The 17,510-nt window shown below is 37.4% G+C and overlaps 1 protein-coding gene and 1 pseudogene across 1 annotated transcript in view; one reads left to right on the forward strand and one right to left on the reverse strand.

The window, feature by feature from the left end:
* Window positions 1-14,405, forward strand: part of LOC102500135 (RNA-binding protein with multiple splicing 2 pseudogene) — a 61,227-nt pseudogene extending 46,822 nt beyond the window's left edge.
* A 2,188-nt stretch (window positions 14,406-16,593) lies between these two features.
* Window positions 16,594-17,510, reverse strand: part of LOC102500547 (butyrophilin-like protein 1) — a 10,772-nt gene continuing 9,855 nt past the window's right edge. The window contains exon 9 of the mRNA XM_006163685.1: window positions 16,594-17,093. Within this exon, the coding sequence (XP_006163747.1) occupies window positions 16,594-17,093 (500 nt within the window). The remainder of the gene's footprint in view (window positions 17,094-17,510) is intronic.

Raw genomic sequence — 17,510 nt, forward strand, 5'->3', positions numbered from 1 at the left:
TGTATCCACTTAATATATACCGACTATCTGCACTCTACGATAGAAATCAAAATATTGGAGGGCATAAAAAGCAGTGAAAATAGTTAACGATGATAAGACAGTGTGGAACAGTGCAGGAGAAGAGTATGGAGAAGGATAGCAAGAGAGCAAATAGAGAGCCATGACATTAGTGGGATTCCAATATGTTTTATTGCCTGTTGATGATGACATACATAGTCTTCTCAACTGGACTGGTCTAAGAAGTATTTCATGTTGAGTAAAGTCTTTTACAAGCAAAATGATAAATAGTGGTTGAATGTTTTAAGAAATTGAAATAATAATGATAATAATCATCTGAAAAAAATTGAAAACCTATGAGATGATAATGATTGGGATTTTAATGTTTTTGTATTGACTGATATGAATGGTATTCCTTCTGGAAAAGGAAATGTAATACACTGTAAAAAAAATTCCCTATGTATTCTAGTTATCAGTCCCTTATCTGCAGCATAGTTTACAAATATATTATCCCATTTTGAGGCTTATCAATTTACTCTAATTGTTTCTTTTGCTGAGCAAAACTTTTTAACCTGGTGAAGTCCCACTTGTCCAATTTTGAAATTATTGCTCATTCCTTAGGGATTTATTTAAGAAGTCTTTGCCTGCTCTGATGTCTCCAAGAGTTTCCCTGCATTATCCACCTATATTTTTATATATATTTCCATTTAAATAGGTAAGACTAGATAGTTCTCTCTGAAAAGGTAATATCTGAACAAGTTAGGGAAAGGTGAGAGTTATCTAAGTGAATTTCTAGCTGAGAGATTTCCAGGCAGAGGAAGCAACTAGAGAAAAATTATAAGGTAAAAATGTACCTGGTGTTTTCAAGGAATGTAAAGAGGACAATGTGTCTGATGTGAAGTAAGCCAGGAGAGCAATAGGAGAAAGGTTTAGAAAGGAAACAGATTACAGAACATTACATAAGCCATTAACAGGACTTTAACATGAGTGAAATGGAGAGCCACTGTGAGTCCTTGAGTAGAAAAATGCCGTGCTCCAACTTATGTCTGCTGCATTAAACATAAAATAATCAATATTGCTGCATGTTAAGAATAGACAGCAGTGATAGAAAAATAAGACGTAAGAAAACTTTTGTTAGAGTGATCCAGGCAGTAATTGACGGTGCCATTGTCTACTTTGTGATCTGCTAAAGAGGAGAGATATAGTTGAATTTGCAGCAGTTCTTCCAAGAAGAAAGAGTACCAATGACCTCAGAAGAATATCAATACCTCGACATGAAGGGAGCATAAATATGGGGATGGAATATCGTGCATTTAAGGCAACATCTCAAAATCAAAGGGAGGAAGAAAGACGAGCAGAAACAGAATAAAGAAAGAATTGTTAGAAAAAGAGTCAGTACATAATTATAGTTGGTTACTGATTAATAGGGGACTTTTATGTGATTTTTATTTAGATTACTTATCATATAAGAGTATAAATTGGCTAAGTGTAATAAATCCTAATCTTTGACCCTCTGCCTTATATTATATATTTCAAAGATGCATAAAGAGCTACACCTAAATCATTCGAATTAGTTAATTTACCAAGGTTATTAGATATAAGAATAATATCCAAAGTATTTTTATAGAACAAGAGTAAGAAAATATACAACTTGAAAAAGAGATACATTTTACAGTGTCATCCAAATAACAAAAGACCTTGGAATAAATTATTTTTAAAAATAATTTCTTATTATAGATAACCATATACAAATATAGATATACATTTTTTAAACATAATTGATTTCCCATGGTTATGAATTGCAAGAGTTAATATTAAGATGACAAGATTACCAAAAATAACATACAAGTTCAATGCAATTCCTGTCAAAATTCCAAATGTATCTCTTAAATAGAAGTCAAAAGGGGTGAGCCTCTAGTAGCCAAAGTAATAATGAAAAAAAAAAAAATTGGAGCATTCACAGTTACAGGATTTAAAAATTTAATACCAAAGTTGCAGTAATCAAAAGTGTGTGGTATTGTCATAAAGACAGATACAATGACCAATGTAAAATAATTGAGTTTTCAGAAATAAATTCTCATATATTTGTTCAACTGATTCCAGCAGAGTTCTAAGACCATCCAATAGAGAAAGGATGTTCCATAGCAAATGGTGCTAGGAAACCGTAAAAACGTGCTAGATATCCACATATTAGGAAGAAAAAAAGTAAAATGTGACCCTTAACTATGCCCTTTGCAAAATTTAAATCAAAATGGATTAAAGATCTAAATGTAAGAGCTGAAACTATGAAAGTATTATAAGAAAATGAGGAAACATTTTTATTACTTTGGATTTGGCTTTAAGTTCATTAAAATGATACCAAAGTAAAGAAAACAAAATAGAAATGAGATAAATCAAATGTAAAAAAATTTAAAATTTTGTACATGGAAAGACTTTATCAAGATAGTGAAATGATTATCTGTATAATTGCACAAATACTAAAATTCTAACTAAATAGTAATAAATAAAATCTGGTAATAAACAAGAAACATAGGGGCTGGCAGGTGGCATGGTGGTTAAGGGCACTGGACTCCCACATGGCCAACTGTAGTTTGAGTCCCAACCTGACAGTTTGCTTTATTACTCTCTCTCTCTCTCTCTCTTCCTCTCTGATCAAATTAAAATAAATAAATATATAAAATTAAATAAAATATTTCTTATAAAAGAGAAAAATAAACAAGAAACATTATATAATCAAGTGAAGTTTAATATTAGAGGTGTAAGTTTTTTATAATGTTGACAATAGGGGGAGTACAATTCCCTACATTAAAGTATTAAATCAAAAACAAAATAAAAAAAAACAATAAAGGAACAAAAAAAACTTATATTATCTTAAAGGGTGCAATAAAAAAGTTAACATCCTTGCAGGTGACCACATAGCCTACTGGTTAAGGGAACCATATCCCACATGGTCAACAGAGTTTGGAATTCTGGCCCTAGCAGCCTAAAAAACATATAGGACATGTGTGTGCATATCCAAAACCACACCAGGCATGTGTAAATGCATGCCCCAAATCTGGACAGGATAGAGCAATGAAGGAGAAGGGATTACAATGTGACCATTCCTGATTTGGGAGCATTTTCTCCTCTCCATTTCTCTCTGTTTCTTTCTGGTGAGTGCACATGGCCTCTGGAAATTAGCAAAAAAGTTAACATCCATGTGTGATTAAAAACAAATAATAAAATAGGGAACCAGCAGTTAGTGTAATGGCTATGTCGCTGGACTCCCATGTACTCGACCGCAGTTTGTGTCCCGGACTCGGTGGCTTAAAACTTACGCTGGGCGCGTGTGTGTGCGTGTGCCCAAGATCCCGAGAGGAGAATGGAGGAGAAGGGATTGCGGCGTGACCATCCGCCCTGGGGGGTGATTTCTTGCTTTCTGTCTCTATGTCTCTCTCTGTCTGTCTGGCAAGTGCATGCACCCTATAGCGAAAATCTCTCCAAAAAATAAAATAAAATAAAATAAAATAAAATAAAATAAAATAAAATAAACAACAATAAGAAAGACCTCTAGCAAAGCAGGAATAGAAAGAAATTTCCCCAGTCTACTAAAGGATGTCTAATAAAAATCAAAAGCTAACATCAAAAAGTGGTGTTATATTGCTCACCTCATCCCTAAAATTAAGGACAAGGCAAGGATGTCCACTCTTACCAATTTTAGTCATTATTATTCTGGAGGCCTTGGTCAGAGGCATGTGGCAAGCAATGAAATAGAAGTAATTTGGAGAGTAAGAAAACATAATATTGCCCACAGATAAGATGCTTAGTACTCACACAAAACTGCCAAAATACTAAAATTAATCAATGATTTTAGCAAGGTCTAAATATGCAAAAGAGGGACCAACAGATGGCAGAGCGATTATGTAGGTGAACTCCCACACAGTCGACTGTGATTTGATTCCCAGACCTGATGGCTTAAAACTCACGCCAGGTGTGTGTACATGCGTGCCTAAAAATCCTGAGAGGAGAATGGAGGGATTGCAGCAAGGTCATCCTCCCCTTGGGGGAGGATGATTTCTCACTTTCTGTCTGTTTCTCCAGTGAGTGCACACGCTCTGTAGCAAAAACTTCTCTTAAAATATATGTACATATATATGCACCCAAAATAAATATGAAAAAATTAATTTTATTTCCATTTAGTAGCAATTAATAACTATCATTTGGAAAATGAAATGAATTTGTTATTTACAGTTGAATCAAATATCATAAAATACTTAGGAAAATAGTTAGCAAAAGATATGCAAGATTCTTACCCTAAAAACTGCAAAACACTACATAGATTAAAAAATACCTAAGTATATAAACAAAATCAACATAATAATTATATCTAGAATATGTAATATACTTAATTCAATAAAATAGGCAGCAAATTTAAATAAATATTTCACAAATGAAGATTTATGGATGATCAAGTTTGTCATAGTCACCAAGAAAATGCAAACCAACATGAGTTACTATTTCATGTTCACATACATAGTTACAACTAGAGATCTCTCCAAACTTCTTTCCTTTCTAACTTTATGGAATGGGTCTATTATCCTTATTTCTCTAAACTATAGAAAGGTAGGGATAATCTTAATATAAGCAGTTTTAACTGTGACCCTGTTGTCCTTGAATTAGGCCAATTCATAGCATTTCTTATTCATCTTGGATGAAATAAGAAGGTGGTCAGAGGTAACAGTTCTAGAGAAAGAACAGCAGACTTATTCATCTGTCAAAATCAACAAAAAATACAAAATTCATTCCAAACTCTACTTAGTAAGGATACAAAAATCATCTAATTTTTGGCCATCCAGTTGTCAAGTAACAATCCTTATTATTCTTAAAAAATAAATATTCTGAGTAGTAAAACACAATGAATTGTGACATGAAAATCCATTTGGCTGTTCAACTGGTTTGAAATATTAAACCGGTTTTCATATCAGAAGTTCTCAATTCCAACTATTTAGAATTACTCAAAGGCCTTTGGAAAAAGTATCATTGCTATGGTCACTCCTCAGTGTAATTAAATGGTAATCAGTAATTTAAAAATATGTTCAAGTAAATATTCTATACATCTAGGATCAAGAAGCACAGGTCTAGCATGATGGCTCCATGCCTTTATCCATTATCAGCTCACCTGAGCCTTCCAAGGAAGGGTGAGGTGGCATGCAGGGCATTGCTCAAGGACTGTCTTATCACACCTGAACAAACAGGATATGTTTTGAACTCTGTTCCCATTAAGGATTTCACCCACAATTAATAAGTGATCTTGATCTATATCACTGTCTTTATGGGTCTAATGATTCTGTGGTGCTCATCATAAAATTTAGTGTGTGCCACTAAGAATTATGAGGGTAGTTAAATTATAAATGATCTTCTATAAGGCTATGTAGTGAACTTTGATTTCATCTTTAATGTGACACTTTATTTTTTTATTTTTCATATTCTCTAACTTCAAAGGTAAGGTTTCTCTTTGAAATGAGATTATAAACATAACAGACTTGCTTGTGAAGAAATGGAAAGTCATTACTCTGTGATCACACCAAGAAAAATGTACAGCCATCCTACAAATGCAGAGAAACCAGCTCCTCGTATTTGTTGTATTGAGTCGACTGAAAAATGTCTTTATGTGTGATTTTTAGAAAAAATTAGAGAATGGTGAGTTCTATGTGTGATTCTAGTGTGTAAATTTATAAGTAAGTTCCAGAGTACTCTTTTGGTCAAAGCCTTCTCTCTTACCTAATTATTATGTCTTTCCTGCTACCTTCATTGTTGCTAATTTGAAATAGTCAAGTTCAATATATGAGATTATTCCATTTTTCACCTCAACTTGTAATCTTTATAAAAAACATTCTCATGTTATCAACTTTATTGATTATCATTCAGATTTTATCTTCATGTTAAAATGGTAGAATTTTAAAAGTTAGATTTTCTCCCAGAATTGTTAGACTAAGTGGGTGTTTGGTATAAAATATAGACTATTAAATGTTTTAATGTACTTTTTTGTCCACTCATGAGCTCATGGAGACAGTTTGATAAAGAAAGGGATAAATAGGGACCAGCAGTTAGCGTAATGGCTATGTTGCTGGACTCCCACGTAGTAGACCATGGTTCAAGTCCCGGACCCGGTGGCTTAAACTCACGCTGGGCGCGTGTGCGTGTGTGCCCAAGATCCCGAGAAGAGAATGGAGGAGAAGGGATTGTGGCATGGCCATCCCCCCGGGGGGTGATTTCTCGCTTTCTGTCTCTCTGTCTCTCTCTGTCTGCCTGGCGAGCACACGCGCCCTATAGCAAAAACCTCTCTAAAAAAAGAAAAAGAAAAAAAAAGGGATAGTCTTAATTATGGCTATGTAAGTCATGTCCTAGATATGCAAAGATTATAGTCTTGATGTATAAAGTGTAAGGAGATAGTGCAGGATATGCAATACAGCATTTACCTTAGAATCTAGTTCTATATCATATCACTAGGCACATCCTTGATAAGTAATGGCATAGGCTGACTGAGCAATGCAGTATGGAAAGTGCTTATGATTAATAAAGTTATTTTTCTACATATTAAGTATTCAGTATAACAATAAAAAAGACATTGGTATATATGTTAGAAAAAAATTTTAAAAACTTGTTAGAAAACTTGACTTATGTAAAAATAAAGGTAAACTGTATGTCTTCTATGCAAGGAAAAATGGTCAAATGGACAACTTCCAAATATAAAATAGTTTCTGGACCATGCCTCCATCTCTTGCCTCTGTAGTCCTTCAAGTTAAAGTTTGCTTCAAGGCTAACCCTGGCCCCTCTTTGTGGTGGTCCACAGTAGTATCAGGTTCATATCTTTAGAGCCATCCCCCCGGGGGGTGATTTCTCGCTTTCTGTCTCTCTGTCTCTCTCTGTCTGCCTGGCGAGCACACGCGCCCTATAGCAAAAACCTCTCTAAAAAAAGAAAAAGAAAAAAAAAGGGATAGTCTTAATTATGGCTATGTAAGTCATGTCCTAGATATGCAAAGATTATAGTCTTGATGTATAAAGTGTAAGGAGATAGTGCAGGATATGCAATACAGCATTTACCTTAGAATCTAGTTCTATATCATATCACTAGGCACATCCTTGATAAGTAATGGCATAGGCTGACTGAGCAATGCAGTATGGAAAGTGCTTATGATTAATAAAGTTATTTTTCTACATATTAAGTATTCAGTATAACAATAAAAAAGACATTGGTATATATGTTAGAAAAAAATTTTAAAAACTTGTTAGAAAACTTGACTTATGTAAAAATAAAGGTAAACTGTATGTCTTCTATGCAAGGAAAAATGGTCAAATGGACAACTTCCAAATATAAAATAGTTTCTGGACCATGCCTCCATCTCTTGCCTCTGTAGTCCTTCAAGTTAAAGTTTGCTTCAAGGCTAACCCTGGCCCCTCTTTGTGGTGGTCCACAGTAGTATCAGGTTCATATCTTTAGAAATTTAAACCAGGAAAAGATTCTGAGCTTCTCATCTTGGCAACTCTCTCATAAGTTCAGTGATTTCCTCTGAACAGATCAACATGGATAAAATGTTTATTCCTGAAAGGGTTATTGGAGCTAAGAATATTTGGTACATGAACTGGCGAGGCATTAATAATCTATTTCTCTCAGTTCTGGGAGGAGTCTCTCTAAAAATTTATGTACTTGGGACTAGCAGATGCTATAGTGGTTACATTGCTGGACTTGAAAGACTTTCTGTCTCTCTGCCAAGCACATATACCTTATGGTAAAAATCTCTCAAAAAAATTCATGTACTAAAAATAGTAGAGGCTTTTTTTTTTCCCTTTTTTTTTTTTTTTGGATTTTTTTGCTATAGGGCACATGCACTTTCTAGAAAGACAGAGAGACAGACAGTAAGAAATCACTCCCCCGGGGGAATGGCCATGCTGGAATCCCTTCTCCTCCAGTCTACTCTCGGGATTTTGATCATGCATGCTTGGGCTCCTGACATGAGTTTTGAGCTGCTGGGTCTGGGACTTGAATGGGAGTTGGCCATGTGGGAATTCAGTGACATAACCGTTACATCATCTGCTGGGCCCAAGGCATGGTTTTTCTCAAGATCTTTGAAGTCCTCTAAGGAGAAAACTTAGAGGAAGATGTTTGAATGTGAAAATTCAGTACACATTCATTTTAAGATGTGGGGATAGAAAAATGTCAGTTATAGAGTGCCCAAAATGTTTTCCCTTTTTATAAATTTAATATTGACCACAGTGTGTAATAGAAACTTAATTTCTTAGGTCAAAAGAGATCATCTTAAGACCTATCATTTCCTCTTCTTTCTTATGTGCATTCATGAAGTCTTTTTCATTCTTTTGTCATGGAAGAATTATACTGCCTATATTTTTTCCATTTCAAGTAAAGCATCTTCTAGTACTTTCAAATACCCAGTTTCAAATTCATTAGTAATATTAGGCAATCAAGAAAGTCAGGATGTATTTTTCTATGCAAAAATGAGTCATGACGTTCCAATGATGCCATAGTATCTGACCAACTCAGAAACCTTCATTTTTCCAAGAATATTTCAATTGTTATTAAATAGGTTTCATTTATACATAGAAAACTTATTATTTGTAAAAGTTCTGCTTTGGCTGGCTCCATGGTCTGGTAGTTAAATTAGCCAGATCCCATTTGACTGACATCATGGTTTGAGTCTTGGTCCCAGTGACTTGAGAAATATACAGGGAACATATTTTTTTTAGAAATATGTTTTAGAACATATTTTTGAGAAATATGCTAGGAACATAGGATTTTGTGTCCAAAATCCCCAAAGGGGTGAAAGAAAGAGATGGAGGGGAAGGGATTGTGGCAGAACCACCATTCTCCGCAGGATATATTTTCTCCTTCTCTCTCTGGTGAGGACATGTGCTATCTAACCAAAAAAAAAAAAAAAAAAAAAAAGTCTACACCAATCACTATTTCAGCAAATAATTCAGTAAAACATTAGAAGAACAATATGAAAGTTCCTTGACACCATAATTTATTACAAAGGTATGATAATCAAAACAGCATGGTAATGACACAAAAACAAGCATGTGAACCAATGGAACAGAATAGAGACCCCAGAAATAAACCCCAAAACGTATAGCCAACTGATTTTTGACAAAGCATACCAGTGAGGATAAGAGAATCTCTTTAGCAAATGATGTTGGAAAAACTGGATATTCCCTTTTAGAAAGATGGGCAAATGAGCTGAACAGACACATCTCTAAGGAAGATATACAAACACCCAAAGAGCATATGAAATCATGTTAAATTTCCTTGTTCGTAAAGGAGATGAAAATTAAAACCACAATGAGATACTGCGTAACCCTGTTCAGAATGGCTAAAATTTAAAATTGGGACCAGCAGATGGTTATGTTGTTGGACTCCCATGTTTGAGTCCTGGGCCCAGAGGCTGGAAACTCATGCTGGACAGGGCAGGGCAGGGCAGGGCAGGGCAGGGCAGGTTGCTTGGGTGTCCAAAATCCTGAGAAGACTAGAGGAGAAGAGATGGTTTCATGGCTAACTCCCTGGGGGAAGGGGTGATTTCTTGATTTCTGTCTCTCTGTTTTTTTCTCTCTCTGGTGAGTGCAGGCACCCTATAGCAAAAAAATCTCTTTTAAAAAAATTATAAGTGCCAGTGAGGCTGTGGTGAAAAGGGAACTATTCTGCACTGTTGGTGGCAATGTCAACTAGCACAGTCATTGTGGAGAACAATATGGAGGTTTCCCCATCTCTCACCATTAGCAAAAATCAACTCAAAATGAATCAAAGTTCTAAACCTAAGACCTTGAACTGTGAAACTTCTGGTGGATAACACAGGGGAAATTTTTGGAGACATCAGAGTAGGCAAAGACTTCATAAATAAGGCCCCTAAAGCACACAATGTCAACTAGCACAGTCATTGTGGAGAACAATATGGAGGTTTCCCCATCTCTCACCATTAGCAAAAATCAACTCAAAATGAATCAAAGTTCTAAACCTAAGACCTTGAACTGTGAAACTTCTGGTGGATAACACAGGGGAAATTTTTGGAGACATCAGAGTAGGCAAAGACTTCATAAATAAGGCCCCTAAAGCACAGGCAATAATTCCAAAAATAGGCAAATGAGATTATTTCAGGTTAAAAAGCCTCTTCTCAGCAAAAGAAGCAACCCTCAAAATGGGAGAGTATAGTCACAACTATGCTTCGCCAAAGGACCGATAACCAGAATATATGGAAAACTCAAGCAGCTTGTCGGAAAAAAAAAAAAAAAAAAAAAAAAAAAAAACATTTTGATGGGCTAATGAACTAAACAGATAAATCTCTAAAGATGTGAAAACAGCCCAAAAGCATATGAAAAAATCCTCAGCAGTTAGCGTAATGGCTATGTTGCTGAACTCCCACGTAGTCGACCGCGGTTCAAGTCCCGGACCCGGTGGCTTAAACTCACGCTGGGCGCGTGTGCGTGTGTGCCCAAGATCCTGAGAGGAGAATGGAGGAGAAGGGATTGCGGCATGGCCATTCCCCCTGGGGGGTGATTTCTCGCTTTCTATCTCTCTGTCTCTGTCTGTCTGTCTGGCGAGCGCATGCACCCTATAGCAAAAACCTCTCCAAAAAAAATAAAAAGATTAAAAAAAATCCTTCACCTCCCTTATCATAAAGGAAATGCAAATCAAAACCACAATGAGATACCACCTAACCCTAGTCACAACGGCTAAGATTAAAAGGAAAACAAAACAAAAAATCTTGTAAGTACTAATGAGTAATGAGGCTGTGGGGGAAAGGGAATTGTCCTACACCCTACGCCGTTGGTAGGAATGTAAATTAGTACATCCACTGTGGAGAACAATATGGAAGTTCTTCAAAGATCTACAAATGGAACTACTGTATGATCCAGCAATTTCACTCCAGGGTATCTACTGTTAAACTAAACTATTTTGGCCTAAGGCAGCTGCTGTACTCCCGTATGTGGATTCCTTTTTTTTTTTTTAATAATTATTTTATTGGGACCACCAATTGGTGTAATGGCTCTGTTGCTGAACTGCCATGTGTAGTCGACTGGGGTTCAAGTCCGGTCTGAGACTGGAACCACGGTTGGCCATGTGGAAGTCCAGTGCCCTTAACCGCCACGCCACCTGCCAGCCCCCACTTGGATTCCTATGGATAAGCCAAAATGGTACAAGGTGGTCTCTTTTTCTGAGCTGGTTACTAAGTTACAGCCAATCACCCTAGACACATTTCAGTCAATCACAGAAAGTCTACCTTTCAGTCTGTTCATGCATCCTACCTTCAGCAGTAACCAAGCCAATGGTTTCTCTACCTCACTCCCTCACTCCGTTTTTGTAGGACACTTTCTCTTTCTTACACATGTCACTCTCCCTTTCTTCCTACATACATGCACCAAGAAGGTAGCCAGTCTCTCGGAAGCCATCTTTTGGGAGACTGCCTGATTTAAATTGCCCATCCTTTGTTTAAATAAACTCTTTTAAATTTTAGTTTCTCTAAAATTTTGTTTTTAACACTACCCAAAGGACAGGAGTGCACTCAGTCAGAAAAGGGCTTGCACATCCATGCTTATTGCAAAATTATCCATAATTGCTAAGACTTGGAACCAACCCAATGTCCAGGAAGAGATGAATGGATTGAAAAAATTTGACACATATTCACTATGGAATACTACATAGCCATAAAAATGTACAAGTCCATGGCATTTGATAAAAAGTGGAGAAATATGGAAGATTTACTGCTGAGTGAAGCAAGTCAGACTATGAAAGAGAGACATCACATGTCTCCACTTAATGTATACTGAATGTCCACACTCTATGGTGGAAACGGAAAGACTGGAAGCATGGAGAACAAGCTAACTATTGATGATAATGTATACCTTTAACTGGACTCATGTGCAGTGTATGCATGCTGGCAAAATTCATTTTACAAATTGTTATGATATACAGTGATTAAATGTATGAAATAAGTTTTTAAAAAGATGCAATGTCACATGACTTTTCACTGATGACGTATTCACATTTCTGTGTATGACTGGCCATTTCCAAATATAATTTTCATATGTATGCAATATAAAATAGACTTTTGATGGAAAAAATGTCATTCCATGTCATAAAATTTACTCTTTACCTTGGGGCTGGCAAGTGGCATGGTGGTTAAGGGCACTGGACTTCCACATGGCCAACTGTGGTTCAAATCCTTGACCTGGCTGGCTTGTTTTCTCACTTTCCCTCTCTCTTTCTCACTCTGTCCCTTTCTGATCAAATTACAATAAACAAGTAAATAAAGTTAAAATAATTCTTTTAAAAAAATTACTGTTTACCAAATAAGGGACTAAATCAACCTAAGTCCATAAAATTATAAATGGAATGTGAACTTATATTCATTATGCCCTAATAGAGTAGATACATTTAAAATACTGTTTTTTTGGCAAATCAAATCAGTTCCTTTTGTCTTGGAGCTCTCAGTATCATATTTTGGTTCCGTTTATGATACTTGGCAGTTTCGGCTAATAATCCTATTTTTTAAAATGCTGTTAAAATTATTTTAGTAATTTCAGAGTGATATAGGTGCCTTGTGTTGTTAGAAAGAGTCCTTTAAACTTGATAAATCTGGAATCGGATCCAGTCCAACTGCATGTTAATGATCACACAAATCTAAAGTATACTCACATTACAGCATGTTTAATTTATGTGCTCTCAGTTACATAAGACTGACGAATGCGGGGGCGCAGGGGTGATCAGGCCCAGCACTCACAGTGAGACATGGGTTCTTGTCCCAGCTCAGGAAGAATTAGAGATGAAGACACAGAGAGTAGTTATAGAAAAACAGTGAGTTTATGGAAGGAGAGGGAAGGAAAAGCAAAGCTCCTAAGAGGGGAGGGTCCTGGAAAATGGGCTGCAGAAGAGAAACTGGGAAGAGGAGTTTTTATTTGTGTCCTAGGGGCCTTGTTCAGGCTTGTTCTGGGTGGGGGCTCAGTTACATATTTCCCTCATGGTGGGGAGGGGAGCATGATGGATGGGTCCAATTATTCTCTTAGTTTTAGAGTGGGTACATGGTCAGGAGAGTCTTTGTCTAGAGACTTTGGGCTATAGAAATCATTATCTTATCCTCTTCCTGGAATGTGGTGGGGTCTGGAAAAAGCCTTTGTTTTAGGTAGGTCCTGCTGCCTAGGTGAATCACTGAGACACTGCTCTAAGAGGTCTCTCTGAGCAAGCAGCTGAGATGCTTTGTTTCTGTTTTAAAGCTTCATCATTTTGCGGTTCCATTTTGGGCCTATACCCTAACTGTATTTTTAGGGTCCCAGTCTCCTACCTCAAGAGACACCTCATATACCCCACTATTGGCTGGAGGAATAGTTAATAAGTATTGTTTTTGTCTTCATTAAATAGACCATTTGGGGAACCAGCAGTTGACATAACGGCTATGTCACTGGACTCCAATGTAGTCATCCGCGGTTCAAGTCCTGGACCTGGTAGCTTAAATTCACACCAGGTATGTGTGCATATCTGTCCAAGATTCCAAGAGGAAAATGGAGTAGAAGGGATTTCAGCGTGGTCATCCCCCCCCGGGGGGGTGATTTCTTGCTTTCTGTCTCTCCTCTCTGTCTCTCTGGTGAGCACAAGTGCCCTATAACAAAAACTTCTACAAAAAAAAAAAATTACACAATTGAGAGAGGGAAAAAAATTATGTAAAAAAAATGAATGAATAAATGAATGGGAAAATGAGATATATTTTCTTATTGTAGACAGTGCATATTAATTTAAAAGAGAAACAAGAAGCTATGCCTCCCCCCCCTTGACTCCCCTCACCCACACCCTGAGAAGCCTGACATCAGACGGCGAGCAGGGCTTCGTTAGCACCCTGGAGGAAGAGGTCCAGATGCTGTTGTCAGTGTAGTGGCCATTAAACCCACAGACCTCTACCTGCCCTTCTAGCCATTCAAGGGGTAGGAAGGCTCTGTGATCAAGCTCACCTCCAAACATCCTGTTGGATTTGTGATCTTCCACAGCTGGGCAGGAGCAGAAGTGACCAAGAACAAACAGAACAGTATTCTCTTTGATCCTGAGAACTCACAGACCCTGAGGCTAGTGTTTTCCAAAGCCAACATCAAGATGGCCAAGAGCAACTTAATGGCAACACCAAATCCCACCAATGCACACCACCCTTGGAGTACTCTTCACCACCCCAACCTGATAGGGGCTGTTCTTATCCTTGCATCCCCAGAGGCTGGGACCCCTGACCCTCTGTACACCACAGAGCTGACCCCCACTATCTTACGTGGCAGTTCACATACCCAGCTGCCACTGCCACCTCCGCCACCCAACACGCTCAAGTGGCTGATACCCGTCTTCCGACAGCACACGGCAAGGATGGAAGTACCACTGGTTCTGTTAGTTCTTCAGTCTTGTCACCGGGAAGTTCTGGCAATTTGTACTATGGTGTCAGGACAGGTGTCCCCAGCTTCTAAGACCCCAGATAGATGGGCAAAACTGTAAACTGAAGCCCGCCTCAATAGACTGCTCCTCATTCCCTGCCCTCCTCTTCCTCAGCCCTGTTTGGCCCCAAAGCCTTTCTCTAAGGCCTTCCAGGAGAACTTGGGTGCCTTCTCCCCAGGGCACCCAGACCCTGATAGGAGGCCTCTCTAGGACTCCCTCAAGGCCTAATCTTTTACCCAAATTTGCTTCTGTAACTCCACCTCAAGGAACAAGACATTTTGTTCTGCATGTTTCTGGCATGAATTAAGACACTTAAACATGTGTATGTGTGAATGTACAGTTTCTTCTCACACTGTGTCACCATAGCAATAGGTCGAGGTCATTCCTGGCTCCTTGTGCCTGGATATCTCCTGCTTCATTGGGGATCGAGGCTTTGGCCGATTCTGTCCTGATGGCCTGGTATTTCTGCCCCCAACCCTACACAACTTTCCAGGCCCAGTCACCACCCAAGAGATACCTAGTGTTTGCTTTTACATTTCATATCAGGGCTTTCCACTCCCTCCTCCTCAGGTTGGCCCACCATTGTGACAAAATCCCGTCTCTGCCTGAGTTGCTTACCTCTCTATAGTGGGCCCCCAAACCTCTGGAGTCGGCCCTCTTTCTTTCCAAACCTCAAAACCAACCGAAATGTGAGAAGTATTTTTGTACTCTGTATAGAAAAATATTTACACACCATAAAGGACATTTTTGTGCACGTACCATTAATTATTAAAGAGGCCGTACTTAGCCTGTCAGATAAGTTTAATGTTTAGTTTGAAGAATGAAGAAGAAAATGGTTTCCATTCTTCAGCGTGGAGCCTTTGTGTCAGGTGTTAGTGTAAGGAAAATGAAATGAAGAAAGAACTGTGTAATTGTATTTTGTTTTGTGAGTGTAACTGTGCTTTACCATTGGCCATAGTCATGTGCATCTTGCTGGTTCAGATGGGAGGACAAGTAGCTATAGTAATTGATAATCCTGTGAAAACGTGAGACAGCATAATTTTTGAACTGGATAATATATGACATCCATAATAATAAAACAATCCAGGAAAACAAAAAGATGAGTACCTCTGGGGTCAACAGGTGACATAGTGGTTAAGGTGCTGGACTCCCACATGGTTGACAATGGCTCAAGTCCCAGACCCAGAAGCTTGAAACTCTGGCACGTGTGTGTGTGTGCCCAAAATCCAAAACAGAGAATGGAGGTGAAGGGATTGTGGTGTGGCCATACCCCCAGAGGGTGAAATCTCTTTTGCCTATCTCTCTGTCCCTCTGGTGAGCACCCTGTAGTAAGAAGTCTCTAAAACATAAAATAAATAAATAAATAATAAATAAAAAAATACTTCTACATACTCATTTCATTCTGGTTTCTCCTGGTCTCTTTTATCATCATTTTCTTTGCTATAGTTGGATTGTGATTGTTATTTACATTTTCTTTCCAAGAATTATATTTGCATTTTACATATAGCTTAGCTTAGTATCAAATCAGAGCTTAAATTTGCTCTTTCAACATTTGAAAATAGCCCTGTCTTGTCATTTTTATTCAATGTTGAAGTTTTACTACTTAGATATACAAGATTTATTCAATTTTGATTCCTTTGAACATTGCCTTAGTAGTGTTACTCAGTGTTGCCAAAGATGGTACATATTTGTTTCTCATTAATTCTTTATAAAATAAGTACAAAAATAAAGTAACTGCTACAAAGCTCTCAGAATAAATTGACAGAATAATTTTAATTATATTGAATCTAATAATAAAATAATTTACTAATTTGCACTTATAATTGTATGAATATCTTTATTTTCTATTCATGCCATTTTTTTTAATAATTCATTTTTAAAAAGGATCAGTCTGTGATACACTGGATATAAAGCACAAAACAACATTTACAACAAAGCAAAACAATACAAAAATCTGATTTTTATCTTCAGGTTGTTTGAGAAACATTTCTTGATGTAATCAGAAATTCTGGTCATGGAGACTCATGAAGTCTTAGACTGAGGCCCCATGACCCACATGCCTGAGTTTACCCATCAGGGGCTTGGGTTCTAGAGTTTACAGAGAACAGACTACTGTATTCATGATATAAAATTTTCCTCTAAATCATTTATTTTGTAGATGGGGAGAGTGTCATGGATTTACGTGTTAAGTAGGGATACACGGGTCCAGAGAAGCTGGCCTTGGTGAAGGAAAAGATGTGGGCCCCATCACTCATGTCATAGAAAGAAATATCTCCATCCCCATAATCCAAGAAAATCACAATCTTCTGCAGATTTTTTGTCAAGGGAAGGTTTTCTGGGGACTTTTCTGAAGGACAGGTGAGAGCTCTATATCCACCTTTCTTCTCTAAGACTCTGAATATTTTGGATGGTCCATTTTCACCTGTGCACTTCTCATACATTCCTAGAGTCCACTCATCAGCATCCGGAAGGTCCACCTCCCAGTAATATCTCCCTGACATAAAATCTTCCTGATCAAGAGTGATAAGATTGCTGTCTTCCTGATTATCATTGAGAGGTAGATTGTGTGTTTCTTCTCCACCATTCTCATTTTTTTCTGGGTCAGAATTGATCTGACGAAATGGTTCATAATTTATAGTCACTTTGGCTAGAGGAAGAAAAAGAAAAAAACCCAGCTATCATTGCACATTCTAGAAAGCTGTTATATAGGTGAAAACTAAAAGAAACAGAAAATATGAAGCTAGTGGTAAAACAATCTCTCTCTCCTCTGAGTATATGTTGGGAAACTGTGTGTCCTCTCACTGTGGGCTTAATGTACCTAATTGTATCTTATATTTTATTTATCTCATGTTATCTATGCTACTATAAGTGTCTTGGTAGAGTGCCAGGGTGAGCCAGGACTTACAGTGTTTACTTGAGAATATTCCTTTTTCTATCCTCTTCATAAATTGAAACCATATTCTTCATTAGTAACTGAACCTACATAATCTGCCCTCTTTAAAAATGAACAGCTGAGTATTCTTTCATTTTAAGCATTTTCCCTAAGGTCTTTCTTAGCAGGAAT

The sequence above is a fragment of the Tupaia chinensis genome, unplaced genomic scaffold (assembly GCF_000334495.1).
Source record: "Tupaia chinensis unplaced genomic scaffold, TupChi_1.0 Scaffold142790_1, whole genome shotgun sequence".
In the NCBI taxonomy this organism is placed as follows: domain Eukaryota; kingdom Metazoa; phylum Chordata; class Mammalia; order Scandentia; family Tupaiidae; genus Tupaia; species Tupaia belangeri.